Raw genomic sequence first — 24,271 nt, 5'->3', positions numbered from 1 at the left:
GCATTTGTATGTGCTATGTCTTCTCCCAAGAAACTTGGACTCTATAATCCTCTTCTTTTTTTTTTTTTTTTTTTAATAAATTTACTTATTTATTTTTGGCTGCGCTGGGTCCTCGTTGCTGCGCACAGGCTCTCTCCAGTTGCGGCGAGCGGGGGCTACTCTCCATCGCGGTGCGCAGGCTTCCCATTGCAGTGGCCTCTCCTGTTGTGGAGCATAGGCTCTAGGCATGCAGGCTTTGGTAGTTGTGGCATACGGGCTCAGTAGTTGTGGCTCATGGGCTCTAGAGCACAGGCTCAGCAGTTGTGGCACACGGGCTTAGCTGCTCCGCGGCATGTGGGATCTTCCCGGACCAAGGCACGAACCCATGTCCCCTGCATTGGCAGGCGGACTCCCAACCACTGCACCACCAGAGAAGCCCCCAATCCTCTTCTTTCATGTTTGCTCAAAAGATATTTCCTTTTTATTTCCCCAGGCACACAGAAGTACTTCTCTTGTATTGCCTCTTCATTTGTACAAATGCATTTTGAAATGTATCTCAACAGTAAACAAACAACAAACATTTACAGAGTACCTGGGGCAAGTGCCTGGCATTGTGCGGGGTGATGGGAATACAGATAGGAGCAGACAGTGTTCTGCCCGCAAGTTTACCGCTGGCTCGTGAGAACCAACACACCAGCACCGCCCTGGTGCCTGCCACACTGTAGGTGCTGCAGGTGTTGTTGAATGGCTGAATGGAAGGGAACTGAGTACTAGGAAAGTCTTTTAATATAGTCAGATGTGCACCTGCAAACTGTTTTTGTGCTTTAGATTGAGAGAGGACTGGCTGTTCACTTGGTGAAACTGTAGGATTCCCGACCCTATATCTGGGTGATTCAGTCAGCTTCGGCTACATTGTGCTGGGATAACAACCTGAAAATCTCAGTAGCTCATAACAATGAAAGTTTATTTCCTGCTTACAGTACCTGTCTGTCTTGGGTCATGTGCAGCTTTGCCCTGTGCTTTTATCACTGGGGGACCCTGGTTAAAGGAGTGGCCCCTCTCTGGGACATCAATATTAGTCTTGTGTCAGAGGAAAACAGATTTCCCTAGGAATACTTGTGCCAAAAATTTTTTAGTGATTTTCAAACTTTCATCATGTTTAGTCCAACAGTCTGATGGCTATGTATGTGTATTTTCTTGAATTTTGAATAGCACATGCTACCAGGGTAAGGTTAAGTTACTGGCACAGCCAAGAGAAACTTTATGATTGACTGATGGGGTCTTTTTAATTACTCAAGTTTAAAAAATTCTATTATTGTACCATAAGTCATCACTTTCATTGTTATGCACACTTCTCTATAAAACTTTTGTTCTCCAAACATATACGTATAAGCAATTTATCAGTTAGGAAAAGAGCTTGACAATTAATTTAGCTAATTTTTCTGGGCTGAAGTACTTCAATATTCGTTCAGTGTACTTTTACCTAGAGAAATAACTACATTACAGACTATAACGAAACAGAACGTAAAGCTATTATTCATGTACTCTTCACTGTATAATTTAGGGGTTAGGTTGAAGGGTTCACTGCTAGCCTTGATAGAAATGCTAACCTGTTTCTATCTTCCTACATGCAGCAACAAAATATGTATACTCTGCTAATTATTTAATTAAAAAAAATAACTGCTTGGTGCGTAATACATTTTAATGAGATGGGTTTTTAACAATTGGGAAACGTCTAGAATGACAAAATTATGATAGAAGTAGCTCTGTTTCCTTCGAGCTTTCATAATAATCAAAAAGGTATGCAATTCACTTTTTCCCCACCCAGGATACATTTTCAGATCCTCTCTTCAGAGCTGCCAAAATAATGGAGCCATGCTGATGGGAGAGGTATAGATAGGAGAAGAAATTGTGGCGACTGGCTGATTTTTCTTCATTGAGGATCTAATCACAGGGAATTGAACTTCACCTAATCAGACATTAATAGTGATTTCCTGAGATTAAGTTGTGGAACGAGCTAAGGATCTTTTTCAGAGGTCTGGAAAAACTAGAATGTCTCTCACCTGCTTGGGCACATTGGTATTGGCCTTACCAGGTGCTGGCAGCATTTCCTAGCATGCTAGGTCCGAAACAGTGCCATGGGTAGGAACAGCAGTGTTGGAAGGCTTCTCGGGGAGGTAAAGCACCCAAGCAGGGCTGGGGCAGGTGAGTCGAAGGAACAGGAACCATCAGTGACAGTAGTTACGCGCACATGGGTTGGTTGGACAGGCTAGAGATAGATTTTTAAATAACCAAGCAGGAAGGGAAGAAAAGAAATTTTGTAATGGCAAAAAGCATAGTAAACACGATCGCTTTCTCTTGGAAATTATCTGAAAATAGTTGGCACAGTCGGTGAAAACACAAGCAAATACACATGACTGTTTATGCAACTGCATCTATGGTATTTACGATCCCAAACAAATACATGTGGCCCTTGAAAGAACACCCATGAAGTCTAGGATCCTGCCCCCACTCCCACCTCCCCTGTCCCCCCAGATCTGCTTCACTGAAACTCTGTGTTTGCTGGATTTTCATTCCTTTCTTATTCCACTGACATTTACTGAGCTCTCGTTTCGAGCTTAGTACAGTGTCCTGCTCTTCTAGGTGTGGGAACCACTGGAAAAAATCCAGGCTTTGTTGAGTTGGGCAGACCCACTGAGATCACTGTTCTTCGTGGGGGGGCATTTGCATTCGAACCATGGGTGGGGGGGTGAGCCCGCATTGCTCTGCCCCTCCTTCAATTTTGCTAGTTAGGGAACTCCTGTCATCTTGATTTTATATCAAAAATCATGGGGGAAATGTTTCTTCGCCTCCCTTTAAATGCCACGTTCCAACCGTATACAATATGCCTAACATTGTTCAGATGGTAAGAAGATACATTGACATTTGGGGGGATTCCTTACCCGCCTCATTTCCTTGAGAACCAAATTCTGAAGCTCTTGCCAGCCTTACAAATGCCCAATGGAATCCCTGCTCATATGCATATTTCGGGTGCATCAGTATGTTTGTCATCTTCTCCCTGGAAACGGTTTCTCACACCCACGTTGCAAGTGTGTGATCTGTGATTATATCTCCTGCTACTTTTCCATGTCCTCTCTGCCTGGAGGGAGGGATGAGAACATGATTCGGCTTAGGGAAATGATACCAAATGTGGCTATTAAAGTGATCTTTCAAAAGAGTCCTTTTCTATGTGTGCAGTTACTATGCTGGGTGCATCGCAGGTTTTCCTTCACCTGAAACAATGGAGTAGGTTTGAATCATGGGATCTCAGAATCACGATATTAGACAACCTGGAAGACACCAGCTCAACTGTAAGCCTGTGGCTACCATCTTATTTAATTTCAAAGGGGAACCTCTACCCTGTTTGTGGAAATTTTGAGAAAAAGGCACTTAATAACTTCTCTCAGTGATTATTTTTTTTCAGTGTTTGCAGCCTTTTCTGTAAAGAGAGCTTCTCCTTCTGCTTTGGTATTGGCTTCACAAAGTGACTCAGGGGCCCCATTATCTTATCTTAATCAGCAAGGGGAGTATTGGGATGTCCTGGTTAATCAGTACTGTTGTTTTCTGTCCCTCCCAGCCCCTGGCTTGTTAGGAAGTTCCGTTTGCATCACTGAATTCTCAGACATGCTAGATCACAACAAGCATCTTTTGATGTTTAAGAATTAGTTCCTCTGAGGAATTGAAAAGCCAAAGGGCATTTTGAGCATTAGCATCATAAACCAACATTTCTAATTTCTGAGGCTGTTTCTCCAGGAGTTAGCATTGCTGAGGTGGAAGACGGGCTCTGAGAGACTTCCTTTGGGAACATAATGACCCACCCTTAAACGTCCACATTTCTGGTTAAGATCTGATTTAATATGAGATTAAATCATTAAATATGAGAGAAATAATGGTATGGAAGCATGCACATTTGTGAATAGTAGAAGAGGTTGGATAGAAATTATAAAACTTTTTTTTTATAAACTAGAGGTAAAAGGATCAGAAATCAACAGTATTAAAATGACACTATCAAACTACACTTACTACCTCTGAATTTCCCTGTGTAGAAATTCTTCCTCATTTTTGAAGGAAAGATAAAGGGGAAAACAATTCATGAAGGTCAAATTTACGATGTGGTGTAAGCTTGTGGTTAAAATTAATATGGAGAATCACTAGTGCCATATCATTTCATGAAAGATGGAGTAAAGAACAATCAAGAATCTTTGGACACATTTGATAAGGAGTAAAGTTGAAAAGGAAATAGCAAAGATGTATTACGAAGACAAAAGAAATTTTATAGAAAATAAGGAGACAGTTGCTTAGGGAGGATTAGAATGGAGGATTGTTTTAAAATTTTCGGAGTTCCATTAATGATGTGGTTAGGAGCAGTGGGTACTGGGGGATGTGGTGGAACACTAAGTAGGAGAAAGCTCAATGTAGGAAAGTGGTGTGGATGAAGGGAAGAGAACTGTTTTGTATTACCTTCAGGCACGTGTGTTTGTATGTAAATGCCTTTGTCAAAAGAGAGCAAAAGTTGAAAAAAGAATGAAAAAGTAAATATTTTTTATAACTCAAGTTGGGACATTAGAAAAGAGTTTATTTTCTAGGTTTTTTTTTGTTTTTTGTTTTTTGTTTTAGTTGCTTTTGTTGATGATTTAGTTCTGAATGACTGACTGGGAAAAGGGATAGAAAACTTGCGTTAGTAAGGAACTGATTATAGGATAGCAGCACATGGCAGTGTGGTTGTCTAAATAATGGCTCCCAAAGATGTCCACATCCTAATCCCGATGTATTTTTGGTACCTTACCTTGTTACCTTATGTTACCTTGTATGGCAAAAGGGACTTTGCAGATGTGTTTAAGGATCTTGAGATGAAAGGCTTATCCTGGATTAACTGGGTAGGCCCTCAATGTATGGGTCTAAAGAGGGAAATAGTAGATCTGAGGAGTAGCATAAGATGTGACAATGGAAGCAAGAGATAGGAATGATGCAGAGAAGGGGCCAGGAACCAAGGAATGCAGAGAACCTCTAGAAGCTGGAAAAGGCAAGGAAACAGATTCTCCCCTACAGCCTCCAATAAGGAACAACCCTGTTAACTAACACCTTCATTTTAGCACAGTGTATCAGAGTTCAGACTTCTAACCTTCAGAACAATAAGAGAGTAAATTTGCATTGTTTTAAGCTGTTAAATTTGTTAGAGCAGCAATAGGAAACATACTGGTAGTAATTTGTAGATAGTATTAAGTGTAATTATCTTTTACAATGAATGTCTATGAGGCTTTCTTCAATTCTAAGCTTTAAAATTGCCACAAATTTCTAAAGATTTCGGTTCTGTGTTGGTACGTTCTATGGATTGACAAATTCAATTCTCTAAGTTTGGAAACGTGGATAAGTACTTGGTTTGAGGCTTTAGTGGAAAATCTCAGTTCAGTCTCCTTCTTGTGTGTCTCCTTTATTCCTCAAACAAAACACTTCACTTCTGGTAACCAAATATGTGTGAGTTTTTCCCCACACCAGGGAGTTCTCCACGATACCATCTAGGTGTCCTACAATTTAACTCAATTCTGACACTATATACCTGGAGATAGGGCTCAAGCCCACAGGTTAAGGGTTTTGTCTCATAAGATTGCTCCCACCCCACTTCAGATCCCAACTACAAGTAGTAGGTTCCCAGGTTACCCACAATTTCTGTCTGACTTGGCTACAGATGGGAGGTTCTCATGACCCCCTCCTCAGGTTTGATTTGCTGGAGTGGCTCACAGAACTCAGGGAAATACTTACTTGGGTTTACCAGGCAATATCTCGTGGTGGTTTTGGTTTGCATTTCCCTGATGATTAGTGATATTGAGCATCTTTTCATGTGCCTGTTGGCCATCTGTGTGTCATCTTTGGAAAAATGTCTATTCAGGTCCTCTGCCCATTTTAAATCATAATCAGGTTGTTTGTTCTTTTGATGTTGAGTTATATGAGTTCTTTGTATATTTTGGATATTAACCCCTTGTCAGATGTACTATTAACAAATATCTTCTCCCATTCAGTAGACTGTCTTTTGTTTTGTTGTGCAAAAGCTTTTTAGTTTGATGTAGTCCCATTTGTTTAGTTTTGCTTTCATTTCCCTTGCCTGAGGAGCCATATCCAAACAAAGTACTGCTAAGGTCGATGTCAAAGAGCGTACTGCCTATGTTTTCTTCTAGGAGTTTTAAGGTTTCAGGTCTTACATTTAAGTCTTTCATACATTTTAAGTTCATTTTTGTATATGGTGTGGGAGAGTTGTCTTTTTTCCATTTTAATTTCAATGTCTCTCAGTGTGGACTTCTTTGGATTCATCTTGTTCAGGACTCTCTGTGCTTCCTGGACTTGGATATCTGTTTCCTTTTATAGGTTAAGGACGTTTTCAGCTATTATTTCTTCAAATAAATGCTCTGCCCCTTTCTCTCTCTCTTCTCCTTCTGGGACCCCTATAATGCAAATGTTAGTATGCTTGATGTTGTCTCAGAAGTCCCTTAAACTATCCTCATTTTTAAAAATCCTTTTTTCTTTTTTCTGTTCAGCTTGGGTGATTTTTACTACTCTGTCTTCCAGGTCACTGATCTGTTCCTCTGTATCATCTACTGCTGATTCCTTCTAGTGTACTTTTTCTTTCAGCTATTGTATTCTTCAGCTTTGTTTGGTTCTTTATATTTTCTAACCCTTTGTTAAAATTCTCACTGTGTTCATCCATTCTTCTCTTGAGTTTATTGATCTCATGATCATTACCTTTAACTCTTTATTTGGTAGCTTGCTTTTGCCCCTTTTTAAAGTTTTTGTTTTCTGAGGTTATGTCTTGTTCCTGCATTTGGAACACATTCCTCTGTTGCCTCATTTTACCTAATTCTCTGTGTTTATGTCTATGTATTAGGTAGATTAGTTGTTTCCTGATCTTGGAAAAATGGCATTATGTAAGAGACATCCTATGAGGTCCAATAGCACACTCCCCTCTTGTCACTGGAGCTATTTACTCTATGGGTGCCCTCTATGTGGGCTGCATGCACCCTTCTGTTGTGACAGGCCAACTACTGTGGATGTACTGGTAGGTGGGCCTAGCCCCAGCACAATTGGCTGCCAGACCCTGCCTTTGTAAGATGGCTGTTGGCCTGCCCAGGAGGACCCAGCACTTGTGCTGTCCTGCTGGTGGGCACATACTCCCCTAGCACTAATAGGCTAGAGAGAGGACTCCAGAATGGCACCTGCCAGCACCAATGTCCTCATGGTAGAACAAACCCCCCAAAATGGCTCCTGCCAGTGTCTGTGTCCCCAGGGGGAGTCCCAGTTGCCTCCTTCCTCTCCAGGAGGCTCTCCATGACCAACAAATGGGCTTTCCCAGGCTGCATTCAAATTACTGCATCTTTGCTGGCACTCAGAGCAAATGATATTTCATGTGCACCCTTTAAGCACAGAGTCTATGTTTCCTGTGTTGCACCAACTCTCCTGTACTCAAGTCCCACTGGTCTTCAATGCCAGACATTCTGGAGGCTTGTCTTCTCAGTGCAGGACCCCCAAGCTGGGAAGCTCAATGTGGTGCTCAGACCTCTCACTCTTTGGGAAGAACCTCTGAAACTGTGATTATCCTCCTGTTTGTGGGTCATCTACCTGAGGATATGGATTTTGACTATATGTCATCTCCATCCCTCCTACCCATCTTGTGGTTCCTTCTTTTTTTTCTTTTTAATATTATTTATTTTTTGGCTGCTTCGGGTCTTCGTTGCTGCGCGTGGGCTTTCTCTAGTTGCAGCGAGCATGAGCTACTCTTCGTTGCAGTGAGCGGGCTTCTCATTGTGGTGGCTTCTTTTGTTGTGGAGCACAGGCTCTAGGCATGCGGGCTTCAGTAGTTGTGGCGCATGGGCTCAGTAAGTTGTGGCTCGCAGGCTCTAGAGCGCAAGCTCAGTAGTTGTGGCCCACGGGCTTAGTTGCTCTGTGGCATGTGGGATCTTCCCAGACTAGGGATTGAACCTGTGTCCCTTGCATGGGCAGGTGAATTCTTAACCACTGTGCCACCAGGGAAGTGCCATGGTTCCTTCTTTATATCTTTAGTTATGGAAAAACTTTTGTGCTAGTCTTTAAGTTGTTCTCATAGATTGTTGCTCTGTAAATAGTTGTAATTTTGGTGTGCTTTTGGGAGGAGGTGAGTTCAGGTTCTTCCTACTCCACCATCTTGACTACTGACACTACCCTGCTCTTCTTTTATTAAAGAAAAGAATTGAGTATCTTTTCGTATGAATATTAGCTATTTGTTTTTATTTTTGCCTCTGGGTCTTTGTGGAGTTTTTTTGGCTATACAAAAATGTATAAATTTCTATAATTGGATCATCCATATTTTCTTAATAGTTTCTACATTTCATGGTTTAGAAATTAAGGTTGCTAAATTTAGCAAACTAAAATACAAGAAACCCAGTTAAACTTTAATTTCTGATAAACAATGAATAATTTCTTAGTATAAGTAAGTCCAGTAGAATATTTGGGACATACTTATATCAAAAAACCTCATTACAAAGACCTTTTTTTTTTCTCATTCCAAGGTTTTTGTTTGTTTGTTTGTTTGTTTTTGCAGTATGCGGGCCTCTCACTGTTGTGGCCTCTCCCTTTGTGGAGCACAGGCTCCGGACGCGCAGGCTCAATGGCCATGGCTCACGGGCCTAGCCGCTCCACAGCATGTGGAATCTTCCCAGACCGGGGCACAAACCCGTGTCCCCTGCATCAGCAGGCGGACTCTCAACCACTGTGCCACCAGGGAAGCCCCCCAAGGTTATTTTTAAACATTCAGGTGTTCTTCTAGAACATTCACTGTTTGTATTTTACAATTAAGTTTCTGATCCATCTGGATATTTTCCTTTTTTTTTTTTTTGGTGGAAAGAATAAGATAGGGAACGAATACTTCTTCCCCAAATGATTAGTATTGTCCCAACACAATTTATTGAACAACCCATCTTTCCCATTGATTTAAAATGGTATTAGATTTTCACTTTAAAAACTAAGTAGGGGGGCTTCCCTGGTGGCGCAGTGGTTGAGAGTCCACCTGCCGATGCAGGGGACGCAGGTTCATGCCCCGGTCCGGGAGGATCCCACATACCGCGGAGCGGCTGGGCCCGTGAGCCATGGCCGCTGAGCCTACGCGTCCGGAGCCTGTGCTCCGCAATGGGAGAGGCCACAACAGTGAGAGGCCCGCGTACCACAAAAAAAAAAAAAAAAAAAAAAAAAAAAAAACTAAGTAGGGTACACAAGGTGAGAACTATTATGGAATAATCTGTCTCAAATAGAATGTAGATGTCTTCTTTTCTCTAGTTTATTTCTGTTTAAACCTTAAACTTAAGCATTTTGCCCAGAAAACACTTACAACCCTATGTGAAATAAGTAACTTACCTGGTAACTCAGAGACCCACAAGCCAAATTACCCCAAAGAACAGCTTTTCTTAAGAAAAACTCAGAGGAATTGCTGGGTCAAAACAGTCATCCGGGCCTCCCTGGTGGCGCAGTGGTTGAGAGTCCGCCTGCCGATGCAGGGGATACGGGTTCGTGCCCCGGTCTGGGAGGATCCCATATGCCGCGGAGCGGCTGGGCCCGTGAGCCATGGCCGCTGGGCCTGCGCATCCGGAGCCTGTGCTCCGCAACGGGAGAGGCCACAACAGTGAGAGGCCCGCATACCGCAAAAAAAAAAAAAAAAAAAAAAAAAAAAAAAACAGTCATCCACTTTACAAAATCCTCCTCTTCTTTGATGCCACCGGGGAGCTGAAAGTCATGCTCTCCAGCAGTCACAGTCACGGATACAGGTGACTCTTCCTGAGCAGCTCACAGAGGTGGGTGGAAGAGGAAAGGATTTCATGCAAATTTAATGCAGTCTTAGGTCTGCCTTAGAAACTAGCTAGATAGTTTAAATTTCTTTTTCCATTTGTTTTAATGGAACAAAAACAGGATTTATAATTATGCCAGGCTGAATATAGGATAAAATTGATTCATTGATTTGCCTTTTTTAAAGACAAAAAGTCATAAGCATACTCCTGGTTTTCAGGTCTTGGCAATAATCCCTCTTTTTTTCCTGAAAACTCAGGAGAGATTTTCTCAGGCAGGGATTATCCGTAATGGGCCCATTACCTCAGGGTTCTTAGACTCAGGCTGGGGAAACAGACAGATGTATAGAAAGTAATTACTACACAGTGTGGATAAGAACTTAAAAGAAGTTTTTTACTCTGGGAGCACAAAGCTGCCATCGTTTTCCCAGGCCTCTGTTTTAGAAGAGCTGGGTTGAGACAGTTGCTTGCCTAGGCTGCATCTGTAGAGACAACCATCCTAATCAGTAGGAAAATGTTTGTTAAATAAACCCAACCACTATAATAATTTAATGTTGTTAAACGATGGCTTGGGATAAATTTAGGGGATATTTGTGTTCCTAGCCAAAGGACTAGTGTTATTGATTTTTTTTCCCTTGCTTGTCTGTATCCGAGGTGCATATGTTAGAACTGAAAGTACAGTTGACCCTTAAACAACACATGTTTGAACTGCACAGGTCCACTTATACATGGGCTTTTCTTCGTTAAATACTATGGTACCATAGTATTGAGGTTGGTTGAATCCATGGATGCAGAACTTGGGATACGAATGGCTAACTGTAAAGTTATATGCAGATTTTTGACTGTGTGGAGATCAGTCTGGTCCCCCTAACCCCCAACTTGTTCAGGGGCAACTGTAATCGTTAGCTTGTTAAACCTTTTCTCTTTCTTAACACTGTTACCTTTAAGCCCGCCCGCATAGGACTGGAATGATGGCTACAAGGGGCAAAGGAGGCTGAGGGGAATGAGGATATCTATACCAAAAGGAACTTTAATTTGATCAAAAGAATTTCCTATGACTTCAGCCTGGCAGTCTTAGACTGAAGAAGACATTTGTAGGAGATATGTTACTGCCAACATTTTAAAATCATTTTCTGAGTTGTGAGCCCCAAATTTGTAATGACAGTCATCAACATTACCACTCCTTATGGAATATTGAATACTCACTATTAGGCAGCCATCTGCCTACACACCTTGCATGCATTATCTCATTTACTCCTCAGGAGAACCCTATAACGTAGGTATTATTATCCCCATTTTACAGATGAAAGATTAGGACTCAGGAATTAAATACTTTTCTTTAGATCATGTAGTTAGCAAGTTGTAAAGCCCATATTTAAACCCAGGTTCGTCTAACTCAAGTTCATGTTCTGAAATACTGTCCTACACTTCCAAGACTTAGAACTTTCCATCAGGGTGGACTTAAAGTATAATCTTTCCTATTTATAATTAATTTAACCTTTTATTGCTCCAAATATCATACCTGCCAGTTTTGCTCAATGCAAATTTCTCTTTCTGGAAACTGCAAGTTTGGGGCTCGATTTAATTTCCTCCATGAAGAACAGGCAAGCTTGAGGAACAACTCTTACACAATAAAACATTACTACTCTGAGTTCACCTAATTGGAGAAAATAGTTAAGAAAATGTAAGGATGTTTATAACATTTATAGACCTATAATCAGCCTTACATCCACAGATAGGTGCCATGTATGGAGCAAAGCCATGATATTGATAGAATACCTCCTAAGCTTTTTTTTTTTTAATTTATTTATTTTTGGCTGTGTTGGGTCTTCGTTTCTGTACGAGGGCTTTCTCTAGTTGCAGCGAGCGGGGGCCGCTCTTCATCGCGGTGCGCGGGCCTCTCACTGTCGCGGCCTCTCTTGTTGTGGAGCACAAGCTCCAGACATGCAGGCTCAGTAGTTGTGGCTCACGGGCCTAGTTGCTCCGCGGCATGTGGGATCTTCCCAGACCAGGGCTCGAAACCGTGTCCCCTGCATTGTCAGGCAGATTCTCAACCACTGCGCCACCCGGGAAGCCCCCTCCCAAGCTTTTAAAAGCCCTTATCACAATATCATTGTTGAAGTCACGTGGACAAAAATGGGCTCACCGTAGAGCAAATCACCATAAAGAATACTGCAAAGGGTCTCTGTGTTCTGGTCCCTGTTTCCTACTGTAATTCATAGAAATAACTTGATAACTAGATTAGCTGTTAGGTGATTTCCTGTGATCGTATAAGAAGATAAACAGACTTTTCTCCTCTCTTGGCAAGTTCTTATGATTGCTTCAAACAGCAACTAAACAAACACATTAGTTAATTACTCTCAGTAAGGACAGCTCAATTATGCCAAAACCAAATTCAATGTTTTTATCAGCTAATCTTCAGCATCTATCGGTAGAAAAAAAATCTTTTAAAAACCATGACAGAAGATCAAGTCAGTTTCTTCATGGGGTGCATTTTAATTCAGTCTCCTTCTAGAAAGTGCGTAGCATAGAGTCTTGCTGAAAACTTTCTGCGTGAGGTATCATTCTGTCACTTCCACGTCAGAATCAAACCTGACAGAAGACTCTCCTTTCAACCAATAACAGAGACTGCTCCTCAGTGATTTCAGTCTTGAACGATTTGCTCTTCAGTTATTGTGAAAAACTGGGCTGATACATTTGATATTTAAAAAGCATTGTTGGTAGGGTTGCGGGCATGAGTGACTGAGAGGGATTACAAGGGAGTACAAAGAAACTTTTGGGGTGATGGACATGTCTACTGTCTTCATTATGATGATGGTTTCACAAGTGTATACATGTGTCAAACTCATCAAATTGTATACTTTAAGTGCATGCAGTTTGTTGTATATCAATTGTAGCTCAGTAAAGCTGGGAAAAAAATAAAAAGCATTGTTTAGGTCAGGTATTCCCAGATGTGAGTAATCGTCAGCCTTGCCTGAAAACTTACTTAAAACCTCAGTAGAACTGAGACCTTGGAATCAGTATTTGAAAACCCCTCACATGGTTTCATTAACCAGCTTTGTAAAACTGCTATTAAGGCCCTTTAAATGTGTTATACAGATTTCTTTATGTAAAAACACATACAACCTAATTTATGGAGTTTAGCCCTAGCAAAAAGTTCGATCTGGTGAATTGGCATGCTTCCTTTTTTTATATGGCAGCTGTGTAACTCATCTCTGTTCTTTTTTTCCTTGGGCACTGGGATGCTCAGAGGTAAGTTGCACTTATGCTTAAGGTAGGAGCTTTTCTTAGCCCGGGATTTCTATATTATCCCCATCCTAATTACATTGTACTTATTCTTTACTGTCAGTTTAAGGATTTTATTGTACTTAAGTTTTTTGTTTTAATTTTTTTAATTTTTTTATTTTTATTTTTATTTTTTTATTTTTTTTATTTTTTTTTCGGTATGTGGGCCTCTCACTGTTGTGGCCTCTCCCGTTGCGGAACACAGGCTCCGGACACGCAGGCTCAACGGCCATGGCTCATGGGCCAAGCCGCTCCGCGGCATGTGGGATCTTCCCAGACCGGGGCACGAACCCGTGTCCCCTGCATCGGCAGGCGGACTCTCAACCACTGCGCCACCAGGGAAGCCCTTTGTTTTTATTTTTATCTATTTCGGATTCTTTTTAAAAGTAGGTCATGTTACAAATAATAAGCAAGATTTAGAGCAGGAATAGCACCTATTCAGAAGGTTCAGAGGATGAAATCATTACCTTTTTTATGTCATTTGGCTATGCTGCTATACCAGAGGCCTGGCATATTGGACTGATATTATGCCTGCAGAATTACTTTATGATTGTGATAATGACGAGGCATTTATAGACTTTAAAATGAGATTTCATCAAAACACATAAGTGCAATTTCTGGTAATGATACAGCATATTCTTTCTCATAGAAATATGGGTAAAGCTTGACAATTTAAAAAGTTTCCAGTGTTTATTGTATACCTGACGTGTAAATGTACATAATTGACACACACCTCTCCTAAAAGGGTTTAATGAGTGCTCTAAAGATCGACAGAATTTTGCAAGATGAAATAAATTAGAAATGTGTGAAGAAAATAAGACAAACCATGAGGGGTCTGGTTGGCACAAAAAAGTCATTATAGTCTTGCTAGAGATGGGCCAAAATTTTAACTTTCTAGCATGAAAAGGAAATTTCTCTGCTCAGATAAGAAGTACCTGTGATAATAAATCTAGAAAGATTTCTGTTTCCTATAGGATCTTTGAAGGAGATCATCTTGTCTTTTGATGGGTACAATTACCATCATGCGATACTGGTAAATTATAATGCAGTTCAGATTTTTACACGAACTGGTTAAGATGAGTTTAAGAAATTTTCCAGTCCATTAAAAAAAATAGGTCGCCATTTCCTCTTCCTGTTAGCCATCAGAACAAGCATTGTGAGGTAGAAGAAATCTCCTTTGGTAAGACAAAGTCAAAGGGAATCTTTTTTTTTTTTTTTTTTTGCGGTACGCGGGCCTCTCACTGTTGCGGCCTCTCCCGTTGCAGAGCACAGGCTCTGGACACGCAGGCTCAGCGGCCATGGCTCACGGGCCCAGCCGCTCCGCGGCATGTGGGATCTTCCCGGACTGGGGCACGAACCCGTGTCCCCTGCATCGACAGGTGGACTCTCAACCACTGCGCCACCAGGGAAGCCCGGGAACCTATTTTTTATATTGAGGATGATACACACCAAATCTTTGTCTTCTCGTCTGGTATAGCTAGGTCTGCTGCTAGCCTATGGGGTGCCTTTTTACCATTTAGGACAAAGGTCCCCCTCCCCGGGCAAATCTAGCGTTGAGGTCTGTATTTCCATCCCCTATCCCTGCTTCCATTACCAGCCCCGCTGCTGCCCTCCTGTCTTATCCCAGGGCACTTTCATGCAGTGCACATTTTTTTAACTACTTGAATTTTTCACAGTGCTTACTAAACTTTATTATGTTTTAGAGTCACCCAAGAGCTTCTCAAAAATGTAGGTTTCTGGATACCACAACCTCCAATTCTTATATAGTGAACTAGAGGTTGAAACCCAGGTGGTTGCATTACAGCAAACAGCAGAGGTGATTCAAATTTGAGAAAAGCTGTCTGAGGAGTAAATAGTACAGGTTTAAAAATCATACTCATAGGGTTTCAGATCATTATTTTAAGTTGTGTAATCTTGGGAAAACTAATCTCTCTTTGCCTCAGTTCCTTTGATTATAAAATGACAAACATTCTTCCAGCACAGGGTTATTTTAAGGATCAAGAGAGATTAAATGTTCTACCAGAGTACCTGGAGGGTAGTAAGCACTTTAAAATGCTGGCTACTGTTATCACAATATACTTTCTTTTTTTTTAAATAAATTTATTTATTTTATTTATTTATTTTTGTCTACGTTGGGTCTTCGTTGCTGTGTGCAGGGTTTCTCTAGTTGCAGCAAGCATGGGCTACTCTTCGTTGCAGTGCACAGGCTTCTCATTGCAGTGGCTTCTCTTGTTGTGGACCAGGGGCTCTAGGCACGCAGGCTTCAATAGTTGTGGCACGCGGACTCAGTAATTGTGGCTCGCAGGCTCTAGAGTGCAGGCTCAGTAGTTGTGGTGCATGGGCTTAGTTGCTCTGTGGCATGTGGGATCCTCCCGGACCAGCGCTTGAACCTGTGTCCCCAGCATTGGCAGGCAGATTCTTAACCACTGCGCCACTCGGGAAGTCCACAATATACTTTCAAAGCTCAACTCAGGTTAAGTCCAACCCTTAGGAAAGTATTTTTAAGGGAACCCACAGACAGCACTTACTCTTGTTTTATGATATTTGTATGCATCCCTCCTCAGGGCTTAAAAGTGTTTCTAAACAACCCCAAACAAATCTCTTGCTTACTTCTTTGAGTCCTCAGATACAAAGTAATCATCCTTTTTTGTTTGTTTGTTGCTTATTGCCTACATCCTCATCACCATCCTGATTTTAAAACATAATATTCAGATCTCATCAGGCCATTTATCTAGTTTGCCAAATGCTGAAAACAGTGATTCTTTTTTTTAAAGTTTCTCTTTAGTCCCAGCATTATGGAATTATGGAAAACAGCATTCTAAGTCTAAACCCCTTTGGAAATAATTTTTGCTTACCCATGTGAAATCTGCCTGGTAAGGTAAAACTGCAGGAAGCTGAGGCAGAGGAGGGACATTCCCTTCAACTATGGCACTAAAGTCCCAGTTTGAAAGAGCCAGATTTTAATTATATCACAAGGACAATTTAGAGATTATCTCAGTAAATCCTATGACTGAATGATGGACCTAAGCATTACTCTGCAGAGAAATAGTTTCTCCTGTAGGGGAGGAAAAACTGTTTTTCCTTCTACCCCTCTTAGGTTCATTGCCCTGAGCCCTGTAAATTAGATTGACAACAAACTGATTAACAAGAGAAAAACAGAGCAGATGATTAACATGTGCACTGTGCATACGCATGAGAGCACTCAGTGATGAGCAACTCAAAGAGGTGGTTAGAACTTGGGCTTATGCCATCTTATTTTTTTTAAAAAAAGCAATAAATTGTTAGAGAAGTGACAAGATGAAGGAAAAAGACCTTGAGTTTCTAGGGCAACATATTGTAGGAAGGTAAATATATGCGGAACTAATGGAAGGTAAGTGCTGAGTTAATAAAGTTTGTTTTTCCACTGGTGCCATCTCTGGGCTATTAGGGTATAGAGTTGTCTACAGTGATTAACTTCTCTCCTTCCAGGAAGAGAAAGGAGGAGGACTATCTTTACAAATTTATGTCCTGCTTTTAGGCAAATAGGGAAAGTGTGAAGAGCTCTCTTTGAAGCTGCTTCTTCTCAGTTGCCTTCAGTTCAAAATAATCCTTATGCCAAAGTGGCGTATTCTGTGCCCTTCATTCCCATCGAAGGAGACTGTGGGGCATCTTAGAACCGTATGAAATGGAAACAGACACTAGTTATTTTTAAAGAAACCATGTACATTTTTATATAATATTTTTACCTCAAAGAAGGCTTTTGAAGCGATTACAAATTCAACATGGCTAACTAAAGTGAATGATGTTGTTTTGTCATTTGAAATATTAAAATCAAATTTTGCCCCAAGGGCTTTTTTGAGTGTGGAATGCTAAGCAGTTTCTAAATAAAATAAATATCTGGGTCCACCATTTTCCAGTTATTATTTTCTCTCCTCCTTTCACTCACATTCTTTTTTAGTAAATGTTCTTCAAACTGTGTTTCAGAAAATATGTATAATGGTTCCAACCACCCTCATCTGTGGCAATTTTCCTGGCTCAGTTGTACAACACAGTAGTGCCCCCCCCCTCTGCAGATGGGGGATATGTTCCAAGACCCCCAGTGGATGGATGCTTCAAACCATGAATAGTACCGAGCCCTATATATGCTATGTTTTTTCCTCTACATACATACCTGTGACAAACTTTAATTTATAAATTAGGCACAGTAAGAGAATATGTGAATTGCCAGGATCACTGCTCTTGTGCTTTGGGGTCAATATTAAGTAAAATAAGGGTGACTTGAACACAAGCACTGCAATATCATGACGGTAAATCTGATAACCATGACAGCTACTACGTGACTAACAGACAGGATACACTGGACAAAGGGATGATTCACATCCTCGGTGGGACAGAGCAGACGACAACAGATTCCATCATGATGCTCAAAATGGCACACAATTTAAAACTGATGAATTGTTTACTTCTGGAATTTTCCATTCAATATTTTCAGACCTCAGTTGACTCGAGGTAACTGAAACCACGGAAAGCAAAACCACAGATAAGGGGAGGGACTACAGTATTGTGGTAAAGGATTCAGCTTCAACAATAGTGACTAGAGAAGAAAGGTAAAAGATGCTCACTGAAGCATTTTACTAGAAAATTAGCTGTAAAACATGTTAGTATAGAAATCACATGCAAATTCATTAAAAGAGTGTTAAAAATTCAAGTCCCCCTCTGCCAACCCCCCTCCTTTTTTTAAACCATTTTAACCGCATATATGTATATAGTCCGTGGTATTAAGTACATTCACATTATTGTACCCTCTCACCCTTTGATGAAGAATCTAGTTCATCTTTGTACAAATCAATTCTGCAGGAGTAGAACAATCCAAGAAAGAAGGGGAGGGGAGGAGAGGGGAAAGAAAAGTAAGAAGGAAGGTAGGTAGGAATAAAGGTAAGAAGGAAGGGAGGGAGGAAAGTCACGCTGAGAAGTTTTCACCTTCCCTTGCCCATGTAGGTAGAGGGTCTGAGAGCAGTGAGCTCTCATAGCTGGAAAAAGAGCCATGACAGTGCTGCAGGTAGGATTTCAAAGACTGGAAAATATGACTAGAACTGTATTGTGCCCTGACTATTTTTGGACCCAGGCCCCTGCTTTTTCACATTCAAGGCTTGAAGTTTGTTGAAATTTTCATGGCTAACAAGGCTGCAATTGGGATGGTTTCCCCTTCACCAGTAGCAAGCCATTACTTAGCACCATCTATGTGCAGAATAAACAGGCAATGACAAAGTCAAGGGTCTTATAAAAGCAAAGGATATGCACGTTAATATATATCACAAATTAATGGTAGCACAAGTTTTGAAGACAATGTGTTGCTATAGGAATTCATAAAAAGGAGTAACTTCTGCAAGCTAGGATGATTTTCGCTTAATTGTTACAATGACTCTGCATTCACTTAGTTCAAATTTTAATTGAAATCAAATGTCAATAAAAATCTCACTTTATGTGCAGGATTTGAAATGATATTATGCACAAAAAAGGGCAAGGATTACGTAATTTCAAAGCCAGTCTGCAAAACCATTTTTATTAATGCTACATGATGGCTGCATTACAGGTAGAAGAGACATATCCAACATTCTTTGTCAGTCTTCTGGGAAAATAGGTCTTGAATTATGAGAGCTGTGGTTAGTGAGAGCGCCTTAGGAATACATTCTGCTGTTAAATGCACTGCTCTTGTACTCTAAAGCCTCTGATGTTCTTGAGGGTAATTGGACTGACTATTCCGCATTATTTTATTTTCTGGTGGAAGCATTGCTACTCTAGCATAATGGAACAGACTTTCCTGTGGCTGAAATGGAAATATCTTGCAAAATGTAAACCTCTTGTATGAAAGCTAAATTCCCAGGTTCTCTCTCTAGTGGCCAAAGATGACAGATCATGGCTTGTGGAATGTATCTCATCTTCACTTCCCGTGAATGAGACCAATGTTGGAATTGCAAATAGAAGCCCCACATTGATAAGATTGAGATATATTGCTAAGACTTTGCAAAATATATCACTAAAGTGGTCAGTGGTTTAAAATGATGGCTAACCCTACTCAGAAGCATGGAAAAATGCATTAAATCCGACCATTCACTAGTCTGTTCATTATTAAAAACCTTCACATGAGAAAATTAAAAAAAAATAAATAAATAAACCTTCACATGGTGAAGCTGAGTCGATCTGAAGACTACACCATAGGTCTTTCTGTCTAAATTCAAATAGTGACTTTAACTGACTGTTTTTGTAAATTAAGATCATTTGGCAGGTACATGAAAAAATGCTCAACATCACTAATCATCAGGGAAATGCAAATCAAAACCGCAATGAGATATAACCTCATACCTGTCAGAATGGCTATTATCAAAAAGACAAAAATAGTGTTGATGAAGATGTGGAGAAAAGGGAACCTTTGTGTACTGTTGGGGGAAATGTAAATTGGTGCAGCCACTATGGAAACAGTATGAAGCTTCCTCAAAAAATTAAAATTAAAACTACCATATGATCCAACAATTTCACTTCTGGGTATTTATCTGAACAAAATGAAGACACTAATTTGAAAAGATATATGCACCCACATGTTTATTGCAGCATTACTTACAATAGCCAAGACATGACAACAACCTGTGTCCAACAATGGATGAATGGCTAAAGAAAATGTGATTTTACATATAAATTATATATTATATATATAATGGAATATTATTCAACCATAAAAAAGAACAAAATCTTGCCATTTGTGACAACACGGATGGACCTTGAGAGTATTATGTTAAGTGAAATAAGTCAGATAGAGAAAGACAAATGTCATATGATTTCACTTATATGTGTCATATGATTTTACTTACATGTGGAATCACATATAAATATATAAATACATATAAACAACAACAACAAACAGCTGGGCTTATAGATACAGAGATTGGATTGGTGGTTGCCAGAAGTGGAGGGTTGGGGAAGTGGGCAAAATGGGTGAAAGGGGTAAAAAACAAAACAAGGGGCTTCCCTGGTGGCACAGTGGTTGAGAGTCCGCCTGCTGATGCAGAGGACATGGGTTCGTGCCCCGGTCCGGGAAGATCCCACATGCCGTGGAGTGGCTAGGCCCGTGAGCCATGGCCGCTGAGCCTGCACGTCCGGAGCCTGTGTTCCGCAATGGGAGAGGCCACAACAGTGAGAGGCCCACGTACTGCAAAAAAAAACAAAAAACCATCATTTGGGTTTGGGTTTGTTTGACAGTGCCAACCCGTAAGCAATTTTTAGACTGATTCAGCAGACATTAAAAGATGCGTGAGAAAGTGGAATATGTTAAGCAACTTAGAATGGAGGAAAATAATACTGTAAGAGATTGCTATACTTTTGACATTTTACATATAAATCACATTATAAATAATATGCATCAATTACTTGATTCAAGACCTCAGAACTTTTCATAATGGATCTGAAGCACAAAGTACAGTATTTATAGTCAGCGTGAAGTCTTTGCTTTCAATGATGGTTATGACCTTTGGTCTAGAAAGCAAGTTGAGCTCCACTCTGTGAAGAGTTATGTCATGGCAAGGCAGTTGACCACTCTTTCTTTCCTATTCTCCGCTGTCTTGCAGACCAGATGACGTGCTCCTGCATCGCACGCATGATGAGATTGTCCTCCTGCATTGCTTCCTCTGGCCCCTGGTGACATTTGTGGTGGGCGTTCTCATTGTGGTCCTGACCATCTGTGCCAAGAGCCTGGCAGTCAAGGCAGAAGCCATGAAGAAGCGCAAGTTCTCTTAAAGGGGAGTTGGCTTATGGGAAGCAAAGCACAGAAGCTGCACTCATCTGCACACATCTACCTGCAGAGCCTGCTTCCTGGCGCAGGAGATGGAAGGGGCTGTGAGAGGTGTCTGAGAGGCTCCCCCTCAATGATAGCAGAAACAGGCACAACCGGAAGACTTGGAACCTCATAGATTGTTTTCCATGTGTTGTAGCGATGGCTAAAGGGTCAAGCTGTACGGAGTATCTGTTTCAGAAAATCCAATAGAAGTTAATTTTCTTCGGGAAGTAACAGTATATAATTGTACAGTGTAGAATACAAGCCATTATGATTTATGCTACTTAAAAATATTAAAAGAGAGTGGTCTGTGTTCTTTTCTATTTTCTTTTTTATGCTTAGAACACCAGGGTTTTAAAAAAAAGGGTCTTACGGGTTTCATTTGATTTTGCTAGATTAAACTTTTACTTGGAGACAGGAATTCCTGCACAAGTCTTGACCTCACAATGTAACCCCCAGTTTCCACTATTAAAGAGTACCTTTTGATTTCTGCTTGAAAAAGGAAAACTGCACTGTTAACTCAGACTCCAGTCACTCCTGTGACTCTTCAGCAAGGAACCCTCAAAGATTGGGAAAACATTCTCCACACTGGCCTTTGCCTCTGCATTGTTTTTCACCAGATTATTTCTTAAGAGAGTGAGATGATTCTGAACAAGGCCTGTCCTAGCTCTAAGAGGACTGTGCCTCTTTATTCATCTGTTCAGGTTATTTTTGATGGATTTTATCTCTGTGCAGTAGAATGTACATGATGTGAAGGACACTTTTCAGCTTAGTTAAATGCTATTTTCATTTCTTTTTTCTTTTAGGTCAGAAAAAAAAATAATCAAAATCAGTTAAACATTTTATTATATTTTCTTTGTCCTTCCTTTGATGTTTTCAGTATTAAAACGAAAATATTGTTGCAGTTGTTTTGTTTGCTTGGACACACCTGGAGATGCAAGCCAGCTCACATCACTCTGCTGATGAGCTCTCTGTGCCTTTATCAAAAGTTCATTGAGGAGACCATACTTCTTTGCACCTGTTCATAAACTCAGATTGCAAATATCAATCACAGGTCTCAGTGAATATCAAACCTACCCTATTTATTTACCATGTGGAATCAAACCTTTGTTTAGATGAGATGTACATTTTTGGTCAAGGAAAAACTGACAACATAATCTCTTTTTTGCTTTCTTCTAATATTCTTCAGACATGCTTCTATTAGAATAAAGGCAAATTGGAATTTAAGGGCAAGCTTCCCTCAGTTATTTGTGCAGCATTCTAAGAAAGATATGTATTAGTGGAATGATGATTTCCTGACTTTTAGTCCACATACCAGTGTTTTCTTAATTTTAGAACACAAGAAATTGAGTGAGCCATTGTCTTCTGTGGAAGACTAGGGTGTTGGATGATATTTTTCTTCCAATTCAAGTGTTACAGATTTCACTGTGAAAAAGGCCTTGAACACACTATTTATGACATCCTTTGAGGCAGCTACAGTGCCTTGACTTCAATCCCAGTTTTCTGTTGCAGTATCCCTGTTGTCTTAGCAACACAGTGAACCATTCTGAAGCACAGAGTAACATGAAACTGGGAATCAGAGAAAGTCACCTTTGCATCACATTGTGAGAGATAAAGTCTACTTTATCCATTTTTATCTTAACCCAATAATCTGTGATTAAGTGAGTGCAGGGAGTAGATAAAAATAGTACATCAACATTTGTGTTGGTAAAAAGAGAAGGTGATATATATTGATGAGTTTTTATTTACCAGTTTTTTACTCATCCATTTATATTAACTAAATGCTTCCATTTAGGCTCAAAGAGTATACCTGATTATATTCTGTAGTCTGATTTTTTGGAAAAAAGGAGAAGCATGCTGAATGACTGAGGTCACATATAGTTTTAAGGTCTTCCTTGCTTGTAGCCAGTTAAATTTGAGGTTCTTTATTATACTTATCAGTAAAGATAGAATTTGAAGGAACAAGAAGACATTTTTAAGATCATAGAAGGTAAAGAAGTTTAACTTCTTAATATTTTAATTTTCTTTTTTATATAAGCAAGGAAATGGTATAAGCTGCTAGAACAGAAACCCCAAAATATGATGACTCATGTAAGATAGGAGTTGATTTCTTTCTCATATAGCAATCCAGAGGTAGTTGAGAAGTCCAGGACAGGGAGGGCAGCCTCTGTTTCATAAGGTAATCAAGGGATCCAGAATTTGATTACCTTGTTGTCCTCTCATTGCCAAATGTGTTATTCTTCCCATAGTCAAAGCTGGCTCAAAGAAGCACAGCCAATTTGTAGCCTGTGAAAAGAGAGGAATTTGGGAGCTAGCGATTTCCTTTTAAGGAAGTTCCACCCATCACTGTGCTCCTAGTCCATTCATGAATACTGACTACATAACTATACCTAGCTTCAAGGACTGCTGGAACATGTTATCTCCAGCTAGATGGACATATGTCCTACTAAAACTCTGGGGGAAAAAAAAAAGGAGAGAGTGAATACTACAGTAAAAGACAGGAATGATGGGCTGCTGTCCATGGCCGGCGCCATGATGAAAATCTGAGCAGGGATGACAAAGATCTCTTGCCCTGGCAGGATATACAGTCCTTGGTTAGACTTGGCTCTCTGGGAGGAACTCCCTTGTCCACTGCCTTCTGTGGCCTCTAATTGACTTCCAGGAAATTCTTGCTCTTCAGATTACATAGCCACGTATGAAACTTTTGGGAGGCATCACAGCTTTTGCAGGCCCCTGCCTGCTGGTGGAGATTTGTAGACCTAGATTTCTTTAGAGACTGAACAATTGTAGATTTTTATAGTTTATAGGATTGTTGTTTAATTGACTGTTGTACGGAGTCTGACTCCATTTTCGATGTTTGACTGATAACAGCTTTTCCTTTCTGCTCCCCATTCCCGTTCCCCTTCTGTTCCACATCTGGGCAAGCTGATTAGAGAGCCTGGGTACCCCCTGCTTTGGACTGGCTGGGAAGTTCAAACCACACAAGCCCTGGCCTGCTCGCAGGAAACCTCTCCCTGCCCCACACCCTAAGAATAATAAAAGCCAAGCCAGTCAAGTCATTTTTGGATCTACTCGGGAACTGCCCCACTCTCCCAGAAAGTGTCATTCATTATGTGAATAATAAACCTTTTCATACCCTCTTGATGTGTGTGTGGTTATTAGTCTCAATATCCAAACCAAATTTTGGGTAACAGGGTCCATCTGGCCTCTGAGGGGTGCTTACAACATTGGTGATAAAATTTCATCAAAACATGGTTTTTGGTCTTTTTGCTTTCAGTTTTGTTAGTTCAGATGAAAGTATCCACAGCCAAAGGGCTACTCTCATTATATCAGTAGTTCTTAAGGTAGCAGCATCTTATTTACT

At 40.5% G+C, this 24,271-nt stretch overlaps 1 protein-coding gene across 1 annotated transcript in view; it reads left to right on the top strand.

The window, feature by feature from the left end:
* The window catches only part of KCNMB4 (potassium calcium-activated channel subfamily M regulatory beta subunit 4), a 72,851-nt gene extending 48,802 nt beyond the window's left edge, over positions 1–24,049 (top strand). The window contains exon 3 of the mRNA XM_081249808.1: positions 20,702–24,049. Within this exon, the coding sequence (XP_081105934.1) occupies positions 20,702–20,870 (169 nt within the window). The 3' untranslated portion in view covers positions 20,871–24,049. The remainder of the gene's footprint in view (positions 1–20,701) is intronic.
* The last annotated feature ends 222 nt before the right edge of the window (positions 24,050–24,271 follow it).

Source organism: Mesoplodon bidens (genome assembly GCF_964165515.1).
Source record: "Mesoplodon bidens genome assembly, chromosome: 11".
Taxonomy (NCBI): Eukaryota; Metazoa; Chordata; class Mammalia; order Artiodactyla; family Ziphiidae; genus Mesoplodon; species Mesoplodon bidens.
The sequence above is the reverse complement of the archived record's forward strand: the minus strand, read 5'-3'. Positions and strand labels throughout refer to the sequence as shown.